Source organism: Pseudorca crassidens, chromosome 7 (genome assembly GCF_039906515.1).
Source record: "Pseudorca crassidens isolate mPseCra1 chromosome 7, mPseCra1.hap1, whole genome shotgun sequence".
Classification (NCBI taxonomy): domain Eukaryota; kingdom Metazoa; phylum Chordata; class Mammalia; order Artiodactyla; family Delphinidae; genus Pseudorca; species Pseudorca crassidens.
In genome coordinates, this window is record NC_090302.1 from 1,157,903 (window position 1) to 1,185,332 (window position 27,430).

The 27,430-nt window shown below is 61.6% G+C and overlaps 1 protein-coding gene across 3 annotated transcripts; it reads right to left on the reverse strand.

The window, feature by feature from the left end:
* Positions 1 to 3,444: 3,444 nt before the first annotated feature.
* On the reverse strand, positions 3,445 to 27,311 carry TRAF2 (TNF receptor associated factor 2). Of its 3 annotated transcripts, XM_067742614.1 has the most exons (12): positions 26,530 to 27,311; positions 26,016 to 26,059; positions 16,691 to 16,907; positions 16,152 to 16,230; positions 15,889 to 15,987; positions 11,630 to 11,791; positions 10,813 to 10,887; positions 9,176 to 9,250; positions 7,423 to 7,749; positions 6,766 to 6,943; positions 6,070 to 6,218; positions 3,445 to 5,420 (listed from the first exon to the last, which is right to left on the reverse strand). In XM_067742614.1, exons 1-12 carry the CDS (start codon positions 26,604 to 26,606, stop codon positions 5,202 to 5,204), a joined length of 1,701 nt encoding a protein of 566 aa, XP_067598715.1. In that variant the 5' UTR covers positions 26,607 to 27,311; the 3' UTR covers positions 3,445 to 5,201. The 3 variants fall into 3 exon arrangements, with proteins under 3 accessions (XP_067598715.1, XP_067598714.1, XP_067598716.1); XM_067742613.1 differs by lacking the exons at positions 26,016 to 26,059; positions 26,530 to 27,311 and adding an exon at positions 25,573 to 25,978; XM_067742615.1 differs by lacking the exons at positions 26,016 to 26,059; positions 26,530 to 27,311 and adding an exon at positions 23,998 to 24,049.
* Positions 27,312 to 27,430: the final 119 nt, after the last annotated feature.

Here is a 27,430-nt window from a genome sequence, read left to right on the forward strand (position 1 = left end):
AAACCTGGACGGTCAGCAGGGAGGGGACAGCAACAGAAACGGTGAACACTCTCCTCTTGAGTTCTCCAAACACATTCCGCTGCTGAAAGGAAGTTTGTTATGGTGTCGTCTGGTGACGTGTCCAGCACACAGAGGTAAGGGGGGAACCACAAAGGGGCCTCCAGGGTGGTAAGGTTTCTATATCCCAGTTAAAGAGCAAACTACTGATTCCAAGTAGACTGGAACAACCACTAAAACCATAAAGAGAGTCAGTATCACAACAGATGAACTAAAATTGAATACTGGGACTTCCCTGGCAGTCCAGTGGTTAGGACTCCGCACTCCCAACGCAGGGGGCACGGGTTCGATCCCTGGTTGGGGAACTAAGATCCTGCATGCTGCATGGTCAAAAAAACAAAACAAAACAAAACAAAACAAGCGAACAAAAAACCCAGAGAGAACCAACAGAAAACAAACACAAAATGGTCAACTTATATCTACATATCAATAATTACATTATTGTCAACGTGAAACTTAAAAACAAAAAAACCTACAACCCAACTATGCCATCTCTAAGAAACTCAAATATAGTATAGGTTAGTTGAAAGTAAAAGGATGGAAAAAGGTATACCACAAAAATACCAATGAAAAGAAACAGGATGTTAATATCAGACAAAGTAAAGCACATTTCAGAAAAAGTCTGTTACCAAGAAAAAAGAGGGACATTACACACCGATACAAGAGTAAATTCACCAAGAAGATATAACAATCCTGCATGTGTGTGCGCCTAACAACAGAGCCTCAGAATACACAAAGCAAGAAGTGACAGAATGAGAGGAGAAATAGATGCATCTGAAGTTACAGTTGGAGACTAGGTGCTCCTCTCTCAGTGAAGGTCAAACTAGTCACAGAGGCAGCAAAGTGCAGGCGAACTGAGCCCTCCCCTGTGCTAGCTTCCTGGATGGCTGGAACAAAGTACCACAAACTGGGAAGTTTAAAACAACAGAAATGTATTGTCTCAAAGTTCTGGAGGCCGAAAGTCCAAGGTCAAGGTGCTGGCAGGGCCACTGTCTCTGGGGGAAGCCCTTCCTGGCCTCTTCCTGGGTTCTGGCGTTTGCCAGACATCAGGCGCTCCTGACCTGTAGACGCATCACTGCAGCCTTCTGTCTTCACGTGGCATCCGCCTCCGTGGGCCTGTTCACGTGCTCTTCCCTCTGTGCACGTCTGTGTCCACGTTTCCCCTCTTCAGAAGGACACCAGTCATATTGGATTGAGCCCACCCTAATGACCTCATTTTAACTTATCTCTGTAAAGACCGTATTTCCAAATAAGGTCACAGTCTGAGTTACTGAGGGTTAGCACTTCATATCTTTTGGGGAGTCACAATTCAATACATGACAACTATGAGCCAACTGAATCTAATCGATACGTGTGGAACACTCCCCTCACCGACAGCAGAAGACACGTTCTTTTCTCTTTTTATTTATTTATTTAATTTATTTATTTTTGGCTGCGTTGGGTCTTCGTTGCTGCGCGTGGGCTTTCTCTAGTTGCAGCGGGCGGGGGCTACTCTTCGTTGCGGTGCGCAGGCTTCTCATTGCGGTGGCTTCTCTTGTTGCGGAGCACGGGCTCCAGGCGCGTGGGCTTCAGTAGTTGTGGCACGCGGGTTCAGTAGTTGTGGCTCACGGGCTTAGTTGCTCCTCAGCATGTGGGATATTCCCGGACCAGGGCTCAAACCCGTGTCCCCTGCACCGGCAGGCGGATTCTTAACCACCGCGCCTCCAGGGAAGCCCTGACATGTTCTTTTCAAGTGCACATGAAACAGCCACCAACGTGGACCACAGCCTGCACCACAGAACGAGCCTCAGACACAGGAAGACGAGGGGGCACAAGTCAGCTGGGAGCAGACAGCACACATGATGCTGTCCCTCTACTTGAAGGTTTGTGTTTTTTTTGCCGCACTGCATCCATGCGGGATCTTAGTTCCCCAACCAGGGATCGAACTCGTCGTGCCCCCTTCAGTGGAAGCACAGAGTCTTAACCATTGGACCACCAGGGAAGTCCCTACTCGATGTTTCTAAATGATTATTTTGTGCGTTGAAAAAATAAGATGGAACTAAAATTCTAGATAACATGGAAGACAAGGGAGTAGGAGGTCAAATAAAGGCATAAATTAAAACTCACATCCCAGTGGGAATGCCAGATGGTGCGGCCACCTCGGAAGGTAACTTGACAGCTCCTCCGATAGTTCAACACACGCCCCACAGCTCCCCTCGGAGGCATCTTCCAGGAGAGAGGGAAACACACGCCCATGCTAAGACTCGTACACAGTGCTCACAGCAGCCAAAGGCGGCCCCACCCACGCGTCCATTACTGCGTGTCCGTCCACACCGGGACGGCCATTCAGCTTGAGGCTTCAGAACCTTGAAAACCTCATGCTTCAGGAAGCAGACATCAAGGGCCAAGTTGTGCGACTCCTGATACGAGTGTCCAGCACAGGCAAATTGGTGGAGACGTGGGTCAGGGGTTGCCAGGGGCAGGGGGCGGGGGACGCGAACGTCCTAAACCAGGTTACAAGGCAGCGGCCCGCCCCCAGGTTCCTCCTCTGGAGCTCAGTTTCCCCCTGGAACCCTGGTTCCCTGGCAGAAGTGACTCCACAGCAGCTCACACTCCTCAAGGGCAGGGCTGGCGCCTGCAGTCCTGACCGCAGACGTCCACTCCTCGCTCCATCGCAGGGCGGGCACCTGTCCCGAGCTCCTCTGGCAAGTCCCCCAGATGGAGACCCTTCCCGCTGCAGTCTCTGAGTCCACGCCCTTCCAGCGCTACCTTCTCCGGACCCTGGGCACCTTGGGGCAGCCACTCCCGTGCCCACGTCCCACCTTCCCAACGAACGGGCTCAAGTCTTCCTTCTGCTGTCACCTTCTTCCCGCTCCTTGTCCTTGTGGCTGAAGAGTACCTTTCTACGCCTCTCATTTTACTGTTCTGTTTCATTTTAAGGGTAAGGAAACAAACTCATTAATCTACTTGGTTTAACCTGAAGTGACCTGATGGAAACACACACACAAACACCATATATAAACAAACTTCAGACGTAAAAACCCAGTATGTTAAAAACAAACAGTATGTTTAAAACTATCAGAAGAGGACTTCCCTGGTGGCGCAGGGGTTAAGAATCCGCCTGCCAATGCAGGGCACACGGGTTCGAGCCCTGGTCCGGGAAGATCCCATGTGCCGCAGAGCAACTAAGCCTGTGCACCGTAACTACTGAGCCTGCGCTCTAGAGCCTGCAAGCCACAACTACTGAGCCTGTGAGCCACAGCTACTAAAGCCCACGCCCCTAGAGCCCGTGCTCCGCAACAAGAGAAGCCACCACGATGAGAAACCCACGCACCGCAAAGAAGAGTAGCCCCCGCTCCCTGCAACTAGGGAAAGCCGGTGTGCAACAATGAAGACCCAACGCAGCCATAAACAAATAAATAAATTTATTTATTTTACAAAACCCCAACCATCAGAAGAAAACAGTATTTGTCAGGCCGGTGGGGGCAGGGGGCTGGGACTTCTTGACTAAGGGGCCAGCGGCACTGTCCATGACCCGCGTGTGTACAAGCGCTCCATTTCTGTGCACACCTGCACACGCAGCCCGCACGTGCTCCACGGCCAGTTTCCGGGAATACTGGGAGCTCTCTCCGACCAGGAGGAAAACAGGACCAACACCCCAGCAGGCAGGCGGGCGGCAGGCAGGGACCCTGGAGGAGCAACGAGCCTGCACGCACAAGCAGCAAGGGCTGGACGGGATGGGACAGGCAGCAGCGGGGATGTTCTGTCCAGGTTAGGAGGGCAGAGCAGGGAGGCATGTGCCCGAGGGAACGTGGAGGAGGGACACCGTCTGTGTCTGCGCCTCGCCTGCCGTGCCATGCTCAGCACACCAGGCGTTCCCCTGGGGGAGGGGAAGAGGGATCTGCAGAGGACTGGGTACACGAGCCTTGCTTGTGTGTGACCACAGAGACAGAAACTCAAACAGAAAAGGATCCAGATCCATGAGGGCGGAGCCTTGGCCAGTGAAGGAGGTGGTGAGAGGGAAAGGAAGCAGGACTTCAACTTTTCCGCAATGTTTCTCTTTAATTAAAATACAGAATTCAAAACGTGTACACGTGTTAATTCTGGACACACGGAGCTTATTACTCTGTGCCTTTCAATTCTTTAACTTCTCAAAACAGAGAAGCGACAACGTTGTCACGGGTCCTCCGTAAGGACTCCACTCGAGCACCCAGTCCCGGTCACTAGTGCACCTGGGTGTGGCCAGCTCCCGGCCAGGACGCCGTGCCCATCCTGCAGCCCCGGGCTGAAGCCCTGACCGGGTCCAGCCGAGGTGCAAGCCTGTGCTCAGGCTGCCCGGGCTCTGCCGCTGTCGAGGAAACACCTGGAGGCCGGGCAAGTCCTGGTCCTGGGGAGATGCCACCTGTCAGGTCCCAAATGCAGACAAAGCCGTTGGCCACCCTTCCAGGCCCGTGGGCCCTGCACGGAGGGGCGGGGCAGGCCCAGAATCGGGGGCACGCACGTGGCACTGCTCTCCAGGGCAGACCCTGGGGAGCCTGAGGGACGAGGAGCTGCCCAGCTAGTAACATCCCAGAAAAGAGAATGGCTGGCTTCACTGAGGCCCGCACCAGCCAGCCTGCAGTGTCAGGGAGCCCACGGAACCACTCAAGGAGCTGGCGACACACGGGGCGTGCAGGCCAGCAGGCCAGGAGGCCCTGGCCAGAGTCACTGATGGCCAGGACGAGAGCCAGATGGACACCACTCACCGCAGAGATTCAAGGGTTTAACAGCAACTCCTCCACGCCCAACAGGGAAGCCAACGTGTCTTGCGGAGGCTGGGCAGGGGGGTGCTGGACGTGCGCCCTGCACGCGCCATGGGGCAGGGGACATGGGATGCCCTCCCCGCCTGCCGGCCTGGTCAGACTGGCCCAGCAGGGCTCTCCCTGGAGTGGCAGCCGGGCCCGAGACCGTCCCTCCTCTCCAGCAGCTCCTCACTGTGGCCCCGGCCGCCCCACTGCAGGCTGAGGGCTCCACACCTGCACAGCCCACCTGCTGGGGACACACGGGCCTACAGCCCACCCCGATGGCCTTGGGCTGAACCCCTTCCCGGGAGGCGGCCCCTGCCTCTGGGACGTGAGCTCGCAGGTGCCCGCCCAGCACGGTGGCCCTGCTCCCGTGGGCAGCAGCTAGAGCCCTGTCAGGTCCACTATGGCCTTGATGAAGATGGCGTCATCACGCACGTAGGAATTCTTGGCCTCCATCTTGGAGACGGGGCAGAAAAGCGGGCAGCCGCTCGCGATGTTCATGTCGCTGACCGGCCTCTGGAACGAGGATGAGGTCACGTCGGGCCTGAAGGCGTCAATCACATGCTCCCGGTTGTTCTGGTCCAGCAACATCAGGGTCACCTGGGAGGAGAGCGCCCAGGGGACAGCACGTGAGTCACAGCCTGCCCAGCCGGCGGGAGCCCGGTCTGCAGTCGCATGCCAGGAGCACGGCCGCCACGGGTCTGCCCGGTCTGTCCGTCTGTGCCCGTCCCGGCGTCTTCTGTCCACTGACACCAGGATCCGAGGCTGAAGCCCAGGACCCCGCGCCACGTCCATTTGTGCTTTTTTCTGACAACACTTGTCTAAGGGACGTTTTCTCACCAAAGAGCTCACGCAGCTGTCCCCGCCCCCAGGAACAGCACCCCTCAGGGAGAAGCACGAGCCAGCCCCGCGCTCAGTGACGCCACCTCCTCCACGATGGCCACGGGGCTGCCCAGCGTCGTCATGGCGTCTGTCCTGACTAGTGCCTGGGTCTCCGATTCCTCCCCCACGTGGGCTCTGGCTTCCCAAGGGTTGGGCCATGCCCTCAGATCAAGGCCCCCTGGCGGCCCCCCTTCCTTGGGACAAACTCTGAGGCAGAACCACCACTAACTGCTGGTCCCGAGTGGCTGACCAGCGGCATGGCCCAGGAGACAATGGACACTGCCCGAGCACTGAGGCGTGGTGACGCCGACACCTGTCACCCACGGGCTCCCGCGTGCCCGCACAGCCGGGGCAGGGCCTTGCGCACCTTCTGGTTGAAGGGCCAGTGCAGGAGGGCGTCGTGGGGGCCCTTCATCAGAACGAAGAAGAGGGACAGGTGCGTCCCGCGCCCAGTGCCATCTCCGTTCAGGTAGGCGCGCAGACACATCTTGTAGCCGTACCTGCTGGTGTAGAAGGCTGTGGGGAGGTGCTGGTGAGCGCCCAGGGCTCAGCCCATGCGGCCACCTCCCCCGGAAACACACACGCGCCACTCAGGGTGGAGGGCACAAGGAGGGAACGTTCTCCTCCAGGCACGCAGTTAGCTGCTCGTGCAAACAGACTTCTCTTGAAAATGGAAGTAGTAATCAGACACAGCACTTTTAAGAAACCCTAAATGCGACCCCGCACTGGCCCTGCTACCAACCGGGAAGGAACCTCAGGGGCTGGACTGAGACTTGAGCACCAGGCAGGGGCTCTGGGCAGAGGAGCTGCGGTTGGACTGAGCCCGACCTGGACAAGTCTCATGTCCAACGGGGAGCAGAGGGGGCGACCACGGACACGGTGGGCCTGCCGTTTAAGGAACGAGATGTGACCCTGACGTGAGGCTGGTGACTGTGGGCTGAGGAGCTGGCTCCGCCGGGGGGCCCTCCTGCTCCCGGCCGCAGCAGGGGGCAGACCCCAGCCCAGACATGCGGGGGCCCAGGGTGGCAGCAGCTCAGGGGGAGGGCAAGTTCCGGAAGAACACCTGGGGAGAAGATGGCGGGCGTGCGGCCAGCCACGGCTTCCTGGCGCTTCCTGGCGAAGTCCGGGATCTTCCAGATGAACACCCCGTCGAAGGTGGACGCCTCCATCTCGTGGACCTTCTGCTCCAGGTCGGCCATGGCCAGGTCCTTCAGGCCGATGCTCCTCTCCAGCTGCTGCACCTGGGGGCACGGGGCCCGTCAGGACGCGCCCCTGAGGCGCCGGGCCAGAGGGGCCTGGGGCTCACCCGCCTCCACAGAGACCAGCTTCCCTCTGGGAGGAACATGCTATGAAACGACCCCCGTGCCCAGTGCCTCAGCCTTGCTGGGTCAGCTGCTCTCGGATGGGCTCCATGCCCACGAGACCCCCGACCCCAGGAGGAAACGTGCTCGCTCGTGGGAGCCGCGTGAAGCTCCAGGCACGCTCCCCACGGCCGCCTCTGCCCCCAGTCAGAGGAGAGACTCCACCAGCGGCCTCGCTGAGCCCCGCGTCGGGCCCTGCGGGAAGGGGCTCAGAGAAGAGCTCCGTTCAGGCCCAGCGCGGAGAGCCGAGTGCCCGCTGGAAATGCAGGCGCTGTCCTCAAACTCCTGGCTCTGCAGCCCCCTGAGCCCCTGGCACCCACCCGACGAGGCCTGGGCACCGCGGGCGAGCGGGCACAAACCTTATTGCTCAGGGCTTCGATCCTGTCTTGGTCCAGCCGGTGCTGCCGGCCGCAGGCCTCGGCAGTCACGGCCACCCGCTCCACCTCCCGGTTCAGCACGCAGACGATGTTCTCGAAGGTGGCCGTCTTCCGCTCCAGGGCCTCGCACCTCTGCAGCAGCTCCGCCGCCTGGGAGGGCGCTGCCCCCGGGCCTGGCGTGCTGGCCCCCCAGCCCTGCTCGCCCTGGCTGAGGAGGGGGGGCCCGGCCTCCAGGAGGGCGCCCAGAAGCAGGGCCAGGTGCTCCCGGAGCCGCTGCGCCTCGTGCTCCTGCAGCCTCTCGCCCTCCACCTGCCGAGGCACGACGCCCGCTTTCAGTCCCGGGGGCCCGCGGCCGCACACCTCGCTAGAGCACCGGAGCCTGGCGCGCGGCGGCGACACAAGGGTGACCTGCCCTCTCGCTCACCTGCCAGCACTGCGTCTGTCACTGTCTGAACTCAACCACGTCTGCGAAACACAGACCTCCCTACGTGACTCACTCGTGTTTCAGGTGATGGGAGGAACACCGCGGCTGGGCGGGGGGAGGGGGATAGAACCCATCTTAAATAGTCCCTACAGATCTGGCTTTGCAGCCACATCCCTTCCAAAGCTCCACAACGAGTTTGGAGGGTCAGACAGCCTCAAAAAGCCTAAAGTGGAAAGAAAGGGACGAACCTCCGCGTGAGGCCCAGCGCCCGGGAGCGCCCTGGGATGGCCGGGCACCTGAGGCTTCCGGAAGCTGGGCCGAGGCCAGCTGGGTCCTCAGGGTCAATAGGACACTCGTCCTCACTGGGACGTGAAGAGGCCGTGGCAGCGTGTGCCCTAGGCCCTTCCTCTGGCCTCTAACGTCCCCCACGCCAGGGATCCCCGGGCCTGAGCGGGAAATGACCACACCGTGTTGCCCAGAAGCAGGATGTCAAACACAAACCCAGGGAACCCTGGGTTCACCCTCATTAGAAAAAACAAAGCAGGACACCGAGACCAAGTGTTGTGAAGTCACCAAGTGACAACACCGCCAGGACTGCTGCCACCGGAAATGCTGCTGGGGTGTCGCTGAGAGCAGAGGGCTGGTGTGCCGTATCTATAGAGCCAGCCTCCGCTTGCAGGGCCTGCACACGCCCCGCCCTCGGGGGCACAGAATAGGTGGGAAAGGAGGGCAAGGGCACATAAGCAGGGAGCTGCCCAGGCCCGAGGGAGCCGCACAGAAGCTGGTAGGTGCGGCGGGCAGACAGGAGGTGGGTCAGGGCCCGGGGCAAGTCAGCACGCTGGAGGACAGCCAGGCCGGTGACCGGGGTGTGGTGACGCAGGAGGGCCACGCAGGCCACAGAGGTGAGGCGGGGAGGCAGAGAGGCTCCAGGACCCGTCTGCAGGCAGAACGGAGGCTCTTCTGGGAGACTGGATGTGATGGGAGAGACAGGAGGCAGCTCCAGAACGACCACTGTGCTTTTGGCCAGAAGAGCCGGGTGGAGCAAGGTGTGCTTTTTGGGTGAGGTGAGAGGACGGGCAGAGGGGCCATCGCTAGACCTCAGGGGGCAGCGACACGCTGGGGGTTCCCAGCAGCTGGGCGGTCAAGGCTGGGCACCAGGGATCACCTGGGGGACGAGCGGACAGAGCCGGGACACCTGAGGGCCGGATTGGAGGTGGAGTGGAGACCGTGTCCGCACGGCGCGGTCACGTCCGCCGGCCTCTGCTTGGGAACCAGGAGCTCCCGGTGGTCCCGCCGCAGACCTGGACTCACCATCTCGGGGCAGCCGACAGCGTGGAACCTGCAGGGGACTCGGCATCTACCACATGTCCTGACGTGGTCCTGAAACTGACGGGCCTGACATCAGACACCGGTCCCCCTCTGCTCCAGCCGCTCCCACACCGACTGGGTCAGCGTCCCATCAAAGGACCCTTGCACCCGCCCCACTGGCCTCTGCACGCTCGGGCCAGACAAAACCCCACAACCTGCCCCCAAAGCCGCAGTGCACACTCACGCACACACGCGAACACGCGCACGTGTGTGTTTGAGGCACGGGGGCCGTCTGGGATCGCCCGCAGAGCCCGGCCCGCGCGTGGGCCTCTGCGTCCCAGAGAGCAGCCCTGCCCACCCCCTCCCTCACAGGCCGGTCTGAGGCCCTGGGGCCTGGGGGCCGACAGCCTGGGTTCCAAACGGAGCCAGGAGTGAGACCAGCAGCCTGACCAGGGATCAGACCCCACTGCTGACCCGGCGTGGCGCTGGCCCATGGCCACACTCAGCAGAGCAGAACCCATGACCCAGAGCGTGGCCAGCTGACCCAGCAGTGTCTGGGCCGAGGGAGACACAGCCAGGCCGGCATTGCCAGGAGTGCGGGGAGGGGAAGGGGCAGCCACTGGCCTCCACCTGCCAGGGACCCAAAATGTGGGAAATCAGACTTACGCCTGCAGGAAACAGAGAATTTCCTCTGCACCTGGGAGCGGAGAACGATCCCAACTCTGGATCAAAATCCAGAGACAACGAGAAAAACCTTGCAAAGTGCCCCCAACACAGAAGCAAACCAAAAGCACCGTTAACTAAAAGGACAAACAACTGCAACTTACAGCCCTGATAGACAAAGAGCTCCAAAAACAGAGAAAACAGGACAAGTGCCCTGCCAAGAAACGCACGGGAGTCACAACTGCTCCCCAGGAAAGAAACGCAGGTGAAGTTCAGGCAGAAAGCTCGCGGTCACGCTCACAGCTTGAGAAATGCCGCCTAAACTAGCCTGGGTGCTGTTTTCACCCATCACGTGGGAGAGGCGTGCGCGACCGAGGACAGCTCGGGAGGGGTCCGCGCCCCACCAGCTTCCGGAAGCACCCTCTTCCCAGCTCTTGCCCTGGAGCACTGTAACCGTTGCACAAATCCACGAGGGCGCAACCTCAGAAGCTCAAAAGAAGAGACGAAGGGGCCTCATGGAACAAACTGCAGCTGCCTCCCCGGGGACCAGGCGCGGGCTTCCCACAGGCATGTAAGCATACGCCCTCCCTCTCTCCCAGAGCATGGAGGCCGCCTGGCCGCCACCACCACCACCGACTCAGCTCCCAGCACAGCCAGGGTGGGCCTGGGGGCCTGCCTGTGGAACCAGCGCCACAGCAGGAGCACAGACAAGCCATCGCCCTGTCCTCAGGGACAGAGTCCTCAGGGACAGAGACCTCCCGCAGCGAGAAGAGCCAGGTAAACAGTCCAACTGCCCAGATCCCCGCTCCCTGGGGCCAAGTGGCTCAGACGCAAGGCTGCGCAGCCGGAGGGGGGGAGGGGGGTGGCGGGAAGAGGAAGAGCCTGCGACCCCACCCCTGGGAACCCCACCCCCAGAGCCGAGGTGTGGCCTGTCCTTTGAACACCACGCTGCTCAGGGGCACCAGGGGAGCGCTTACTTTCTCGCGTGTGATCTTCTTCTTGCCGCAGCCCTCGCAGGTCAAGGGGAACTTGGGGCAGACCTGGTGGTGCGCCTGGAAGAGACGGGGCAGCCGTCAGAGCTGGGGCCAGGCCAGCAACGCTCCTGAGCCCCGAGGTGGAGACGGCATGCGACACGGGGCTCTGCAGATTCAGGACCTGCCCTCGCCTGGCAGCCGCTGGGGCAACACCAGGAGGAGGAGCGCCCCAGCGCCCCAAGAGTACTGCCACCCGGGTGCCAGGCTGGCGGACCTCCTGGTGGTGGGAGACCCAAGCGGCCAGAGCACCTCCGAGACCCCTGATGAGATGCGCAGCGTGGGCGCCCCGAAGTCTCGGGCCCTGGGCTGCCTCTAGAGCTGAGCTTCCCGGGTGTGAAAAACACCTCAAGGACCCGACCAGCCAAATGCAGACTAACGGCCGGCTTCTTCAACAAACAAACGGCAGAGAGAAAAAGACACCCACAGGGAAAGGCTGAAGGTGAAGAGACCTGCAGACACCAGGGGGGCGTCTGGGTCCCGACCCAGCAGATCCACGTGACCCACACGGACAGACTCCGGAAACGTGGGCACCGAGCTCACTCGTGACCTCAGGAAGCGGGAAGGTGGCCCGCCCTTCACAAACAAGCGACGACTTCCAGATAAAGCCCCACGGCGTTCGGGGCCTGTTCAGCGTGAACCCAGGGAGGCTGCTGCCGAGCGAGAGCGAGGGTGGCGTGGCCGCACGCTGCCGTCCCCCTGTGCAAGCTTGCCCCCGGCCCGGGGCCGCCAGGAGCCTCCGGGCCGCCGGGCGCGCGCTCACCTTCATGTCGGCCGAGCAGCAGGGCGCCCTGCAGTGCCGGCAGCTGAGGCTTCGCTCCGGGCACGCGTGCTCCAGGTGGTGCTCCTTCTCGCCCAGGCGCACCCGGCCTTTACACGCCGGGCACTCGGTCAGCACGAACGGGCAGTGTCCTTCGTGGCAGCTCTGGCAACGAAGGGAGCGAGGCGTCGGCGGAGCGCCCGTGGGGTTCTGGGCCACTGCCCCGCCGGCCGTGGACCGGTCTGGGTTCGTTCTTGGCGCTAGGCCACGGGGGCCACCGCGTTCACTCCACGACCCCTGCTCCAGCGCAGAGATCAGGACCCAGATCCAGCAGGCGGCACCCCGCCCTCGGGACACAGAGGGAACAATGAGAGGGGCTGCGGGAACAGGTTCTAAACGGACGGAGGGCAGAGAAGTGATGCCCTGGGGACCAGAGCGAGAAGCGGATGCAAACGCAGGCGCCCACCCGTCCCGACGCCCAGGCTGAGAGTCCCCGTTCCCGCCCTCCTGGAGCTGAGGACGTGCAGGGTGACGTGGCCAGGGAGGCAGGGGCCCAGCCTGGGCTTCCGAAGGGTCAGGCGGGGCCCAGGCAGAGCCCAGTAAAGCCAGCAGCGCGGGGAGGCCCCGACCCGGACAGGCGTGGCCCTGAGCAGCGCAGCACTTGGGGGGCCGCGGCAGCGGGCTGAGCGGAGGTGGCAGCGGCTGAAGAGGTGAGAAAGGGTGGGACCCGGAAACAGGGCTGCAAGCCTAGGGGACAGACAGAAGCTGTGCGCAGCTCTCAGGAAACGCCGGCCGGGAAGGGGCACAGAGGGCGGGCCGGTAAGCAGAGAACGGGAGATGACGGTTTGTTTGCTGTTTTTTAAAAACTGTGGTCAAGTACGCATCACACAAAATCGACCCCTGGTGCCTGGGCACCGAGCACATCCACGCCGTGGGGTCAGCACCTCCACCAAGATTCAGGCTGGGCGCCTGACAAGCTGGGGCAGCTCAGGGCCCCCGCAGAGCTCGTAGAGCTCCGCCGCAGTGACCTTGAGGAAGGAGGAGCCTCACGCGGGCTCTGTCTCCACGTGGCCCACAGTCCGAGGCCGAGCGAACAGGCCGGCTGAGTCTCCACCCCATGCAGCAGGCTTGGCTGCCAGGGCCAAAGCTCACCATTCGGGGAGTGAGCAGTGCTGCCAGGTGAACCCCAGAGACATGGCACGTGTGGTGCTCTCCCAGCAGCCGGGGTGTGGAGACTTCAGATGTGGTGCCCGTGGCACTCCCGCCTCCTCACAGGACCCCGGGCTCCACGTCTCCGCAGGGACACACGTCAGATGGAACTCGGCCTTCTCAGCAAGACTCCCCTGTGACCCCCCTCAACCCGACGGGGCTCTGTGGACGCTGCCGCAGAGGCCCGGCCCCAGGACACAGACCGGCCGTGCGGGTGGGCAGGACGCCACTAGGTACAGGGAGCAGAGCAGAGGGGACACCTTCCCCGAGGGCTCCTGCTCCAGCGACAGCTCCTTAAAGGCTCCACGGCGGCCACGCCCGGGAGGAGCTTCCCTCGACCGCCAGGGCACCCCCAGCTTCCCCAGACAGGGCCCTGGCGTGGCCACACTGAGCACAGCCCGAACAACCACACCGAGCCACAGGGGAGCCCCGGAAACAACCAGGCTCGTGAAACAGAAACGACAGCACCCAGAGGGCACCTGGATCTGATCAGAGCCAAAGAACACGCTCAAGGTGAGCCCCGGGGCCACTGCACAACTGGAGAGGGACGCCCGCGGCCAGCGCTGAGCACCCGGCCCCACACGGCTCGCCACTCAGCGGGTGCCCCTGGGATTCAGAGCCCCGAAGCGCGCACCTGGCGCAGGAGCAGCAGCGTCCTCACAGGCTGGCACGGGCTCCGCGGGCTCCCACTGCCACCAGATGGCTCAGGGAAGCAACACTTCAACCAGAGTTCAAGCTAAATGCTCAGGCATTTCAACTTTGGATCCCCTGACACGTGAGCACATCCGACTGCTCACCTTTCAGCTGCAAAGTGTCCCCATCAGCTGGTCCTCCCTCAGGTCCGCGCGGACCCCTCCTCTGAAGCCCGAGGCCCCTTCTCCCTGCTGTTCCTTCCACGCAGCCCCTGCTTCTCGCTTCCAGGAAAGCAGTCCCCAGGGCTGCTACGTGTGCTTGGCAGGCACTTCTAACACCTTCTAACTGAACTGGAGTCTTAATTCCCTGAGTTTTTAGAAAACACTAGGCGTGGCTGCAAAGGAAAAGCTCATTCAAAGGCTGACCAGGATTTGCCCCGCCTCGCCACACTCTCAGGAGCTCAGCCGCAGCCTCAGCATTTCCCAGCACCGCCCCAATTCTGAGCAACCCAAAGGGCAAACGTGTTGGCTCCGGGCTGGGAGCAGGGCCACCGCTGCAGCAAGGTGGCCACCCCACGCCCCGAGGTGGGGTCTCACCCCAGCTAGAGAGAGGTTTACCCGACGTCAAAGGCTGCACCGAGAGACCCAGAGCAGTGCCCGTCTCCCACGTGACCAACCCCAGGGACTTTCCTGAGTTCCCCGGGTGCAGCCAGGGACTTTCCAGCCCGCATGCCTGCAGGGCCGGCGCAGGGCCCACGGGCTGGCTGCGGTCCCAGGCCCTCGGCCAGGGGCCTGCGAAGCCACCACCCGCACCAGCGGCCTGGAGACGGCAGAAACGCCAGAGGACGCGGGAGCTGGGGTTATTCCGCCTGTCCCTGGGGGTCTTTGGTCCCCTCAAAAGGCGACACAGTACCCGCTGCACTCCCTGCTGGGGCTCCCCACCCGCCCAGGAGAGACCCTGCCCCGAGGCCAGCTCTCCGGACAGCGCTGGGCAACAGCTCAGGCCCGTCTGCTGAGCAGGGCCTCGGTGGCAGCACCCCCTGCCTGTGCCCCTGCCCCACGGTGGCCCCTGGGCGTCGGAGGCCTCTGTCCACGGACTGCAGTCCTACTCCCCGGAAGGGCACAGAGAGGCCTCCGCTTCCAGGCCCAGGTGCCCGTCAGAGGAAAGCCCAGCTTCTGTCCACCCGGCCACTGGCTCCTCCCCAGAGACAGCCAAGCTGCCCCTCTGGCAAAACGCAACCGAGAGCCTGAAGCCCACGAAGTCGAGTCGGTCAAGACCAGCGGATGCCGCCGCGCAGCGCCCGGGACGGGAGGCGGGAGGAGCCCCAGGAACCCAGGACCCAGTTCCAGAGCCGACAGGCTCTCCCGTGTCGTGACTCAGTCGCAGCCCGGCGCCCACCCCATGGCAGGGAGGCTGCTCCGTGGCCTGGGCAGCCCTGGGCGTAGGCGAGCCGGGTCCCCTGCAAACAGCCCCTCCAGCCTCGCCAGCCTCGCCGCATGGGACAGCAACAAGGCCTCCCCACCTTAAGGACCCCGCCCATTACTCTGCACCACTGCACACGACCTCCCGGCCCGGGCAGCCTCCACTCCACCTCCTGTCTCACAGGGCTGGTTCCCGCACGTTCTGTCCTCCTCTGCTGGGCTCATCTCCCTGAGACCCCAAAGCTGATTGAGCGTGGCCTCAGCGTGATGTCCCCAAGGTCCGTCCCCGCTGTAGCCTGGGGCGGGGCTCCCTTCCTCTCATGACTGGACACTATTCCGCGGCACGACCAGCCCACATCTTGTGTGTCCCGCCCTCTGCCAGGGACACTTGGCTGCCGGGAACAGTGCTACTGGGAACACTCATGCGCAGGCACCTTGGAAACGGAAGTTTTTAAGGGCGTTTGATCACCAGGAAGAGTGTCCGGAGGGGCTCGCAGCCGCAGGTTCAGCTGCCGGAGGCCCAGCACACAGGGACCCCAACTTGCCAGCCTTGCACGGCAGAGACAGGCCTGCAAGATACGCACCCGGCCACTGCCCTTGTCCCTGGCCAGATGCCTTCCTGTGACCCCAGAACGGACGTGCAAGCTACTCCCGCGTCTTCCAGTGGCAGCGCTATCCAAGTGAGGAAAGACAACGAAGTCCCGTCGGCGAGAAAGCTAGTTTCCTGCCTGCGCGGCGCTCTCAGGGCCGGACCAGGGTCCCCGCACACACCCCTGCTCACCGCCACCGCACTGCGGCTGGAGGACCGCGTCCACGGACACACCAGGAAACAGCCCAGACAGGGTGAGCACCCCACCCTGGGCCACACGCCCGGCTCCCCCGGCTCCAGAGTCTAGGTGGGCACGTCCGGAGCAGCAGCTGCACCCCCTTCCGCGGGACTCAGGCGGGCTTGAAGCTGCTCTGCGGGAGGGGCTTCAGCCAGCGCAGGGCAGCCCCTACCTCGTACTCCTTCAGGGTCCCCTTCCAGGTGCAGCCCTCGCTGGAACAGACGGCTGGCAGGCTCTCTACCTCCCTGCGGGCAGCATTGTCCGGGAAAGCCTGGGGAGAGAGCGTACCTTGGGTAAGCCCCCTCCCAGACGCCCACCCGCCTGGCGCCCCACACCACGAGCCTTGCGGGGAGACTCGGGACCAGGGCGCCTCTCCCACGGCCGTTCCCAGGTTCCCTCTCCCCTCGACACCGTCAGTGTGGACGGCTCACTCACCGAGCTGCTCTCCAGGATAGAGACGCCTTCCTCGTAAATGCCCTCGTTCACGCAGGCGGCACAGTTCTGGGGCCCGGAGCTGGTGGGGAGAGGGGGAGGCCGCACTGTGAAACCCGCCATGGAGGGTGGGAGGCCCGCGGCCTCGCCAACACAGGCCCACGCCACGGCTCGGGCTCTGGAGCCTCTGTCGGCCACCGGCGTGGCCAGCAGACACGACGCACCGTGCGAGACACTCGGGGCCCAGCCCCAAACCCCGGTCCGTCTGAACGCGACCCGCGCAGACGGATGCCAGGACCAGGGGCTGCTGTCCTCCTGCTGACGGGCCGGAGGCCCCACCTCCCGACCCCGCAGGGACTCGGGCGCCCAGCGCAAAGGGAGCGGGAGCCTCTAGGCAATTTTAAACTGTCCGCTTCCCACCAGAGACAAGGAGAAGCAGGGAAAACAGACTCTAAGGAGATGCTTGACTTCACCCCACACCAAAGCAGCCCTGGGCCACGCGGGCATCAGCGTCCGCTCCTGGCAGCTCCCGGCGCCCCTACCTCAAGATGCTGCTCAGGCAGAAGGAACAGTAGCGGTGGCCACACTGAGCCTGGAAGGGCCTGCGCAGGACGTTCCTGCAGGCCGAGCACAGGTACTTGTCCTCTAGCTTGGTCCCCAGGAGGGTCTTGGAGAAGCCAGGCTGCAGCAGGTCCAGGGAGGCGGGAGGGGTCGCGCTGGCTGCAGCCATGAGCACCGCAGCCCCACCAAGGCCAAGCCCTAAGGGAGAGCACAGCGTGTCACGGCGGGTCCAGGGATGTGCAAGGCCTGGACCATTAGGCCTCTGAGAGGCAGGACGTCAGCGCTCCGGGGAGCCCAGCGCAGGCGGGGCTAAGGCTGAGACAGCGGGCACCCGCACGCCCGCCGCAGCCCTGGGCCCAGCGGGCTGTCCTTGTGGCCGCCCGGCCCGGGCCTCTGCTCCCAGGCCAGCTGGCCGGGCTCGCATCTGACCGTGATCGCGGACCCCAATCCTTACGCCCTGCCGTCTCCCCAAGGCTCCAGGTGCGAATGTGTCCTTAGAACATTGGACAGCTTGGCAGGCGACGGCCCCGGGCAGGCCCAGGAGACAGCCGTACCAACCCTCAGCCCCAGGACAGGGGTGCAGCCTGCGTGCAGCTGCTGCTCTGCTTCCGTCCCCACAGCCAGGGTCCCTCTCGCTTCAGAGCTGCCCTTTGCCGTCCACCAGGCCTTGGTAAGGCCGCCACGCAAGGTACCCAGGATGGGCGAGCGGGCGGAGGGCCCCCCACAGCGCTCAGAGGCCTGCTCTTCGTCCGCTACCCTGGCAGGCCACCCCAGCCCTTCGTGCAAATCCCCGAAGAGCCATCCCTGCCCCCGCACGCCCCCAGCACACACGCCCACGTCTGCTCTGGGGTCTGGGCATGGTCAAGTCAGGACACTATGAAACTCTGCCCCTTTCTGGGGCGCGGAGGCGGGGGGGTCTGCTTGGGCAGCGACCATGCACAGGAGGCCACGTGCACTGTCCTAAGCTGGCCTGACACCGAGGGGACAGCACAGACGGTGTCGTCCCCTAGCTGCTGGGCAAAGCCACTCTCAATCAGCTGTGGGGTCTGTAACACAGGAGGCCTTACTCGGAGGGCACTCCGCAGCTCCCAGGACGTTTCACAACCGACATTCTTGCCTCCAGCCACCAACAGAAGGGACGCTGTGCCCGGGCACCTCGGGAGGGCACACCTCTGCCTCTCTCGCGCTCTCTTCACGCTGGCAGGCCTGGCCCCTGGAGGGGCCATCTGTCAATTCGACAGCTGGGGGATCTCATTCCTTCAAGCCCTCACAACACAGACGTGCAAGCATGAGAGGTGCCTTTATTAGTAACACCTTTTGGTCGACGATGTGAACAAAAAGTCCCAAGAGCTCACGGACACGCCCCCAGTGTGGGCCAGGGCAGCTCAAGGTCAGGCTGCGGTGGCCACACGCGTGTGTGCGTCTGGAACACAGGCCCGTGAAGGTGCACTCCCTCCCGCGTGAGAGGCATCACGTTCCTAGCTTCCCTCTTTTTCTGGTCATGCTAACTAAATTGATTTTGTAACCTTGATGGTTTAAAATATCATGGCTCCAAACTACATGAGAAAGAGGAGTTTTTATTTTTGAATATAACATGAAAAAAAAGCCACCTTCTTTCAGTCGAAACTCTGTATTTGTTATAAGGTGTTAAATAAAATGAAATGTGGGGATTCCCTGGCGGTCCACCCGTCAGGGCTTCACACCTTCACTGCCGAGGGCGCGGGTTCAGTCCCTGGTTGGGGAAACTAAGATCCCACGAGCCGAGCCGCGCGCGGCCATAAACAAATAAATAGACAAACAAAATAAACAAGATGAAACGCAAAGGCCTCTGTGGCTGCAGCCATGTTTTACACAGGCAGGGCCAGAAAGCAAAATAAAAAATGGAGCTCGTGCAAGGCGTAAGGATGAGGGTGACGCTTTTCTCGCTGCCAACCTCAAACACGGTCTCCAGCGGACCTGTCAGGAGAGACTTTCTTCTTTTGCGATGACTTTCCGCCCGAATGTGGCCGGCCTGGGGGAAACACTTTCTGGCCGACTGACCACACCTTCTGTGGCAGATTGAGCCCATTTTATTAATCCATGGACCTTTACTCCTGTTGGACATAAAAGAACCACAAACGGTCTCTTTCTTGAGCAATAAAGAAGGAAAAGGCCCCAACACACAGTAGGCCTCGTCTTCCCCGCTCAGCGGTCACAGCTACCTGGCGCAGCAGGAGGGTGGGCGGCCACGCGGTCAGAGGGCGCCCCCGCCACGCCCTAGGAGGTCTCAGTGCTTAAGGCCTTAAATGTCTTATTCAAGTCACAGTTATACACTTGAACCCTCAAGAACCGTAATGGAAAACATCATACTCTAAAGCGCCGTGCCCAAACTCAGCACCGAAAGCCACCCGACCTGCCCGAACATCAGAAGAAACCTCCGCGTCTCTGGCCCTTTCGGACCCTCCTGGCGCCACACACTCCACCCACCTGCAGTCACACAGGGCTGGGGGCTGGGCGACCGGCAGCCTTTGTACTTAGGGGTCAGATGTTACAAGCCTCCAATATGGAACCAAACCCCCCTACTGGTCCTTCCAAGCTTCCAGTTTATCTTCCAAATCCTGACTCTCAGGTGTGGTGGTAAACAACAAGAACTACATCCATTCACACGACTCACCAGGGAGTGTGAGCGAGCACTCCCACACGCCCGGCCCCGGCCTCACACTTACTTCACTCCCCAAACATGCTCCAGACGGGAATGCACTAACTTTATACAACAAACTTGAATTTTGTTGGAACGGCATTTCTACTAGACACAAAACATCATTTACAGGATAATTTCAGTTACGTGAAGCTCGAGGATAGGCGAAACTAACCTATGACAATAGAAGTTAGAACAGCAGTTACCCTTGGGGTTGGGAACTGGGATACAACAGACGTTGGGTCTTCGTCCTGGTTCTTGGCGCAAAGCACCCAGAACCCCTGGGGCTTCCTGAGCCATGGGGACAGAGGAGCATCTCCACGGTGGGGGGTGGGGGCGGCGACACTGGCCATTGACTTAATCACCAGTATTCAATCAATCCTGCCTTCAGAACCGAGCCCCGGTGAAACCCCTAAACGACCGGGTTTGGAGAGCTTCTGGGTTGAACACGTGGAGGTGCTGGGAAGTGGGGGCTGGAGAGGGCATGGAGGCTCCACGTCCCTCCCTGTACCTGGCCCTGTGTGTCTCTCCCAGCGGGCTGTTACGCATGTTTCTCTGAGCCCTTCTAGCAAATTACTGACCCCAAGGAGGGGGTCATGGGGACCCTCAATTTACAGTCAGTCAGTCAGAAGTATGGGAGGCCCCGCCTCCCCACTGGCATCTGAAGTGGGGTGGGGGCAGCCTTGTGCAACCAAACCCTTAACACAAGGGGTCTGTGCTAACTCCAGTCGGCCAGTGTCAGAACTGAATTAAACTGCAGGATGCCCAGTCGGCATCTATCAAGAAAAGTAGGGCTTCCCTGGTGGCGCGGTGGTTGAGAGTCCGCCTGCCGGTGCAGGGGACGCGGGTTCGTGCCCCGGTCCAGGATGATCCCACATGCCACGGAGCGGCTGGGCCCGTGAGCCATGGCCGCTGAGCCTGCGCGTCCGGAGCCTGTGCTCCGCAGTGGGAGAGGCCACAGCAGTGAGAGGCCCGCGTATCGCAAAGAAAAAAAAACAAAAGCCAGGCAGAACTGCTTGGTGTGGGGAAACCCACACATCTGGAGTCAGAAACCCCGTGAGACGCGAAACAGAGAAGCTTTCCATGTGGGAGGGTCAGTGCTGCCTGAGGGATGCGAGGGCTTCCGGAAGGCAAGGCACGACTGTATATGTGGACACAGGCGCATCTGCCTGTACGTTTAGGACTTGTGCATTTTGCTGTATGTATGCCTCATTTTAAAAAGAAAGAGATGGAGTTTCTATTCCCGAGAGTCGAAAGAAAGATGGTGAAATCCCTAATTATGGTACACCCATGCACGTTTATCCAGAATAACCCTGCTTCATAATATTAACAATGGCAGAATAACCTCAAAAACCGGTTTTAACACAAAAGAAGCCCCCCAGGTGGGGCTGCATCTCCCTCCTGCCTCCCCACCCCCAGGAGAGTGGGGGGGCATCTGGCACCCCACCGCTGTTCTGCCATTTCCTGTGCCCCCTTCCCAAGCCCAGGTCCCGCCTGGGTACACAGCAGGAGGACCCCGGGAAAGAGCCGTCCCTGTGAGAAATCACAGAGACCCCGACTGAGCCGGAGGCCGCTGGGCAGCTGGGCTCCACCGTCCTCAGTCCGGTGTGTGGGGGTCAGGGACTAATTCTCAGAAGGCTACGTTGCTGCCCAAACCAACATCACATTAGGTGTCAGAGCACTTGGTTGCCGGGGGCCACCTGTTGCCAGCAGACACACGGGTTCAACCCAGGAGCTTCCCTCTGGGATGCCCCAACGCAAGGACCAAACTCCCCCAAATCCACGCTCCACTGAAAGCGGTCCCTGCTGCACGCCACGCTGGGCCCCCAGGTCCGAGACTCCTGAAGCAACTCCCGGGGACCTGCGACCGCACACAGCGTGTGTCCTCATCCACGTGAACGTTACGCTGACACTACCTTCATCTTCGTTCAAGCTCAACGTGATGCCAAGCGTTCTGGTACCAACTTAACGCCCAACAACCGTTTACACTAAAGCACACAGCAAACGCTGCGCCGTCCCTCCCGCCGCGCCCACTCACAGCTACTCGTGCCACCAGCACGCCCAGATTCTTATGAAAACCTGGGGCCGCTGATCAATGACGCAACGCTTCGGCCCCTTTGAGGCCTCAGCCCCGCCTCACGCCCACCTCAAGCGGGCCAGGAAATCCACTGGCTCTACCCGCTACAAACATCCAGGACCTGACCACACTGCTACCACTGGGCCCGGCCACCGTCCACTGTGACCTGACTCACCGCAGGAGCCTCCCGAGGCCCTTGAGTACGAGCTGGGGACTTGGGCTCCTCCCTCAGACCCCCAAGCTTCCAGGGCCTCTGCTGCTCGGCTTCCTGAACAACCCTCGCCTCCCCGCACCGTTCCTCGGCCCGGGCAGCATCGCGGGCCTGGAGGCAGGGAAGAGGGACCCGGGCCCATGGGAGGTGCAGGGGTGCCCTCCGTGCTCCCAAGGCTCCCGCCGGTCACTGGCTCCTACACCCGTGTCTGACCCTTCCTCCGTGCTGCACCACTGGCCCAGCCGGGCACCACCCCACCACAAAGCAGGGCACCCCAATCCTGGAGCCCGCACTGTAGTCACCTCCACTACTCACCTCCTACCCCCACCGCTGCTGTGTCCTCGCCTCCCTAAATCACAGCCAGTCCCCAAGAACACCTGCCCCAAACGCCATCTCCACCGCCTGCTGGCCCTGCAGGGAACACGGTGGCCACTCTGTTCCTGCTCGGAGCCAGGGGACAGCTTCCGCGGAGCCTGCCCCCCTCACTCCCCGAGGCTCAGCTGCCCAGGCCTTTGGGGGTGATCCTCACCCACCTCCGTGAAGGAGCAGGCCCAGGACACAGGGAGGACAGGGCAACAAGCCCAGGTGTGGACACAGGAACAGACGGAAGGGGTGCACCCCATTCTTGGCATGATCTGTGGAACCTGTGGGTCATTTTTTCTGGGTTTTCTTCTCTGGACCTTCCTCCCCTTGCCCGTGTGTGTGCTGCCCTGTGGTGGAAACCCACCTGCCGGACCGTGCCCAGTCCACGCTGGTGTGCTGACCGGGTGGGCGGGCAGGCAGGCGGGCAGGCGTCTCTCACTGCCAGAGGGGGGCCCACACCTGGCTCAGAACTAAGTCAGAAGGCCTTTTCTTCCCAGAGAAAACATTTTCTCCAGCACCAAGTGATGGCTGTAAATTCCGTGCTCTAGTCCACAGTTTACGACCACTGTTGAAACAACCCATTTCTCAGGTCCCCAGAGGAATGACATGCGTGTTTGTCTCCCCAGAGGGCGCGAGCCTGTGATGTACATACGGGACCTGCACTCTGTCGCTCGCATGGATGTTTCCAGGCTCCTGCTGTGCATCACGCGTGGAGCTGGGGAGACTGGGCAGCACCGTTACCGATGCGGCCAACAGGCGAGGGCCACAGGGCACAACGCAACCGCAGGTGGCACAGGTCTGGGACGCAGGGGGGACACCGGAAGGGCCCATGGCGCGGCCTGGGTGTGTCAGGAGGTGCGCTCAGGGCTGTCCCAGGCCAAAGGACCAGAGAGCACAGAGGCCCAAATCACAGCTCCGGCCTTTGGGAGCTGCAGCCTCACGGGGGCTGGGCTGTGTCCCCAGGTGTGGGGCTGAGGTGCGGGACCGGCCAGGCTGGGGCCTGGAATCAGAGAGAGCGGCTGCTCGAATGTGTGAAGATGCTACTGCTGAAAGCACTGAAAGCTTCTACTCCTCAGAAAAGCTTTCAAAAAACCACTGCTTAGGATTTTGTTTGTTTGAAATTCAACGCTGAGTTCTGCGGTATGTAAATTACACTGCAATAAAGCTGTTAAAAATAACTCAAACAACAATTCTGGGCTCTTGGGACCCCCACCTAGAGCCAGTAACTGAGTGGCTAAACGCTGTCGTCCTCGCCGGGGACATGTGGTCCCTGAGTCACGCACGGCCCGGCGTCAGGCCTGGCACGCCCCCTGCTCTGCTAGATTCAAGGCCGGGCGGAGCGGCTGCTGTCACAGGCGCAGCTGTCCCCAGCTCTCCCCCGTCCCCACCGTCCAGTCCACGAGGAGCCCGCTCTGCCTCCAAGGAGCGTCTGGCCCCGCACACACAGCAGTTTTCTGAGTCCCCACGCCAGGCTCCGTCCGCCCCGGCAGCTCCCTGGACCCCTGCATCCTCCCCATCCACCTCGGGGCTCGGTGTCACCGTCGGACAAGGCCCAAGCTCGGGGGGTCGGAGACACGGGGAGAGGGCCCGGGGCAGCAAGCGACAAGCGGCGATCCCCGAGGTCCAGGCCGCCCGCGGAGCCCGTCCGGACCCCGAGCGGGGCAGGAAGCCCCTCGGGGACAAGAAGGGGTGGGACACCGCAGCCGAGGCTCGGGGGCGGCCCGGGGGGCGTGGACCCCGCGCGGACCCGGGCCGGCCGCCGTGGACGCCCCGCCGTTCGCGAACTTTCCTGTGAGGGGCCCGCTCCGACTTTCAGTTTCCGGCTCCGAGAAATCCCCTCAGGCCCGCGCGCCGCGGCGGCCGTGCCTCCCGCCGGGCCTCCTGGCACCGCGCGCCCCCCCGCCCCCGCCCCTCGACCTAGACCCCGAACCCCAACCCCAATCCCCGCCGCGCGACTCACCAACCGCCGCCGCGCGCCCGGAACTGCCTGCCCGCCTGCCGCCGCCGCCGCCGCCGCCCCGCCCACGAGCCCGCCTGATGGACTGATGTGGAGACCTACCAGGAGAGAGCAGGAAGCCACACAGGGCCCCGATTGACCAGCTTTCTCCCCCGCCCCCTGCTTCGGGCCCTCCCTCCTGACGGACTGACACAAAAGCCTACCAAGTGCCGCAGAGAACCACAGCGGGCGCCGATTGGCCAGCTTTCTCCCCCGCCCCTCCCACCTCGGGCCCTCACTACTGACTGACTGACACAACAGCCTACCAGAAGCGCGCAGGGAGCCGCAGCGGGCGCCGATTGGGCGGAGCTGACGCGGCTAGGGTACTTAAGTCGCCCGCGGACGCTCTCTAGACAGAGTCTGTCTTCGCTGGCGCGGCTCCGTGGCTGGAGGGTGTGGTCCCGCTGTTCCCGCAGAGGGTTAGTTCCAGGCGCAGGGAACCAAGGCGATACCCGGCGCAGGGCTGGGCCCCAGTGTGGGTTACATTTATGAGAAAAAGTACAAATAGACGCCGCTCACCTATAGGGTAGGAAGGCTTTAGAGCTCTCCTTTCGGAGTAGTGAAATGTTCTAGATCTAGGTAGTGGCGACAGTTGCCCGACATTACAAAGTACAAATGACACTGAATTGTAAGCTTTAAAATGGTTTAAACGGTGAATTTTATCTTATGTGAATTTCACCACCAAACAAAACAATATGCACAGCCTATGGCACATGGACACACACGAGTGGAAATATTTAGAAAGGAAGCGCTGGTCTTGACCAGAAAGAAGGGACGGCACACTGCCGCTAAGTGTGTGGCCTGAGGACAAGCCGTTTCTCATCTGCTAAAGGAGAGTGGGGACAATTTGGATTCTCTCCTGTGGAACACAGCTTTCTAAATACCTGAGAACAGCGTCTCATCTGATACCAGCACCCGGAAATGGGGACGGCTCTCCCCATTTTGCAGAAAAGGAAAGATTACGAGAGGCAAGATTCCTTACCCAGGTCACACAGCACACTGGGCACCCCCGCTCCAGGGGGAGCATCTGAAGCCACGCAGACTGTTCAAGGACAGAGTAAACGACACAGGCAGGCTGTGAAGCCACATGATGTAAAGGGTCCACGCTGTGTCCAGAAGTACTCACATCACACTGCATAAATCATTACTAGGTTTGGAGTCGGAATTCCCCGATCGCAAACGCCACATCCCCGGGATACAGCAGCAAGGCCCCTAGGCCTCCATTACAAGTTCCGTGAACTTCAAGGCTGAGTTTGCCACCAGCAGCCGTGGAAACCTCCTCAGTCCCCACCTACGCGTTCCATGAGGTTTCCCTCAAGGCCCATAACTAACCGAGCTCTCAGGTGTAAGGAGGTTTCTCCTCCTGGGGTCTGGGGGGCCGAGGCCATCCTGTGAACCCACTGGCAGCACGGAAGGAAGTGGCTCTTGCTGCAGAGAGGAGGTCCCCCCTCAGCAGCACCCCTCTTTCTTCAGGGTAAAGTGGAAGTTGTTCGCCGGCCTTCTGCAGTGACTCCCTGGGGAGAGTCAGACCTCACTCACCCTTCCAGCATCGGGGACAGCACAGGAGCGCTGGGCTCAGGGCCCCCTCAGCCCACCCTGCATCCCGAAGAGATTTCCTGGACGAAGGTCTTGCTTCCCGGGAAGGAGGCTGCCTGCAGCCCTCGGCACTGACAGGGCTGAGCCCATCTCGAAGGACCTGGCGATGCTTCCAGCATGAAAATGATTTCATATCTCTCAGACTGCCAGTTTCAGAGGATTTTCCTGAATACATTGTGTGTGTGTATGTGTGTGTGTGTGTGTGTGTGTGTGTGTGAGAGAGAGAGAGAGAGAGAGATTCTGACAACAGGCCCCCGAGTTGAGATGGGGTAGAGGGAGCCTCGGCAGGGAGGGGCTGCTGACTGAGAAGCGGCCAGCCCACCCCCGCCTGCCAGCTCAGAAGGGTGACACCTCGATCCAGGCGGGCTGGAAAAGGGATGACTCACTCTGGTCGTCGGGCAACTCAGGGGATTCCCACGCGGGTTCCTTCCTGCCAAAAAGAAAGCAAAACTCAGCCTCTGAGGCAGCCATGCGGGGAGGTGGCTGGGACAGCCCCGAGCAGACCCTAGAGGGGGCCTGCGTCATCCACCTGCTCCCTGAGGGCTGGGGTCTAGGGCCTCTGTCCTGTGCCTCAGTGCCCCCCAGAGAGAGGCGTGGGCCTGGCTACAGATCCGGGTCGATGCTGCGGTGGACGCTGGCTTTTCACAGCTCGCCGGCCAGGCAGGAGAGGCCCCAGCAGCTGCCCACTGGGCCTGCAGACCCCGGGGGAGGTGCTGCCGCGGCCACGCACTCTGCCCCAAGGCCCCCTTTCCCAGGCCCCTGGCGCCTGCCCCGCCCCCTTGGCTTTCCTCCCTCGGGTCCTGGTCTGCGCCCAGGACATTTCTGAATGCTGGCGGTACCTCCGCTCCCCACTGGCATGGCCAGTCCCCTTGGACATCTCACCTCCCATCCTTTACTCACCCAGGCCTCTGGGAGACAGCACTCAGGGCCAGGAGGCAGGAAGGCCGACATGGGCCCCCACTTAGGACCCTGGACATGGGCTGCCCCTCCTGTGCCGGTGCTGTCCCCAGAGCAGAGGCCGGCACTGAGCAGAGCCAGCCTTCCAGTACAGCCCACTTCCCGTCCTGAGAGCTCGGCCCCGCTTCTTTTCTCGCTTTTCAGACATTTGAAGGTCAACCGCGGGCTGCAGCTTCTGAAAGGAGCTGGTTTCACTCTCACTGTGTAATCACCTGATGGATGCGTTTCCAGAAAGGCCGGCCTCCAGCTCTGCCCAGAATTCCCCTGCCCGGGAGTCAGCCACAAGGGGCTCCCCCACTCCCCCTCCTGGAACTGCACAGCCAGCACCGTCCCTCCCCAAGAAAAGGAGAAAGACGAGGCTGGTGAGACCCCGCAGCTGACTTCATGGCAGCAGCCAGTGCTCTGGGACCAGGACCGCCCACACCCAGGCCCTAATGAGGTGCAGAGAGCACGGTGGTGACAGCGTGCACATAGCGCTGCGTCCTCTGTAAGCAAAGGTGGAAAATAATGGTTTCCGTGTCTGTTTGTACTCTCTGTAGACTTGGGAAGGGTGCGGGAGAAAGTAATCAACGTGATGGGGGCCAAGGAGCAGGCCGTGGTCACTGTACACCATCCCACAGTTTTTAAACCACCTGATGATACCACCGATTCAAAAGCATTTGGTTTTAAACAACAGAAGGTCATTTCGGAAGCTCTGGAAAACACAGAAAAGTACCAGGAAGAAGGCAAAGATCACCCCAAATTCCCCCACCCTGCCCAGATTCCCCACTCAACACCCACCTCCCTTCAGCCGATCTCAGAAAACGGACGCCACCCCACACCCGGAACGGAAGGCCTGGGGGAC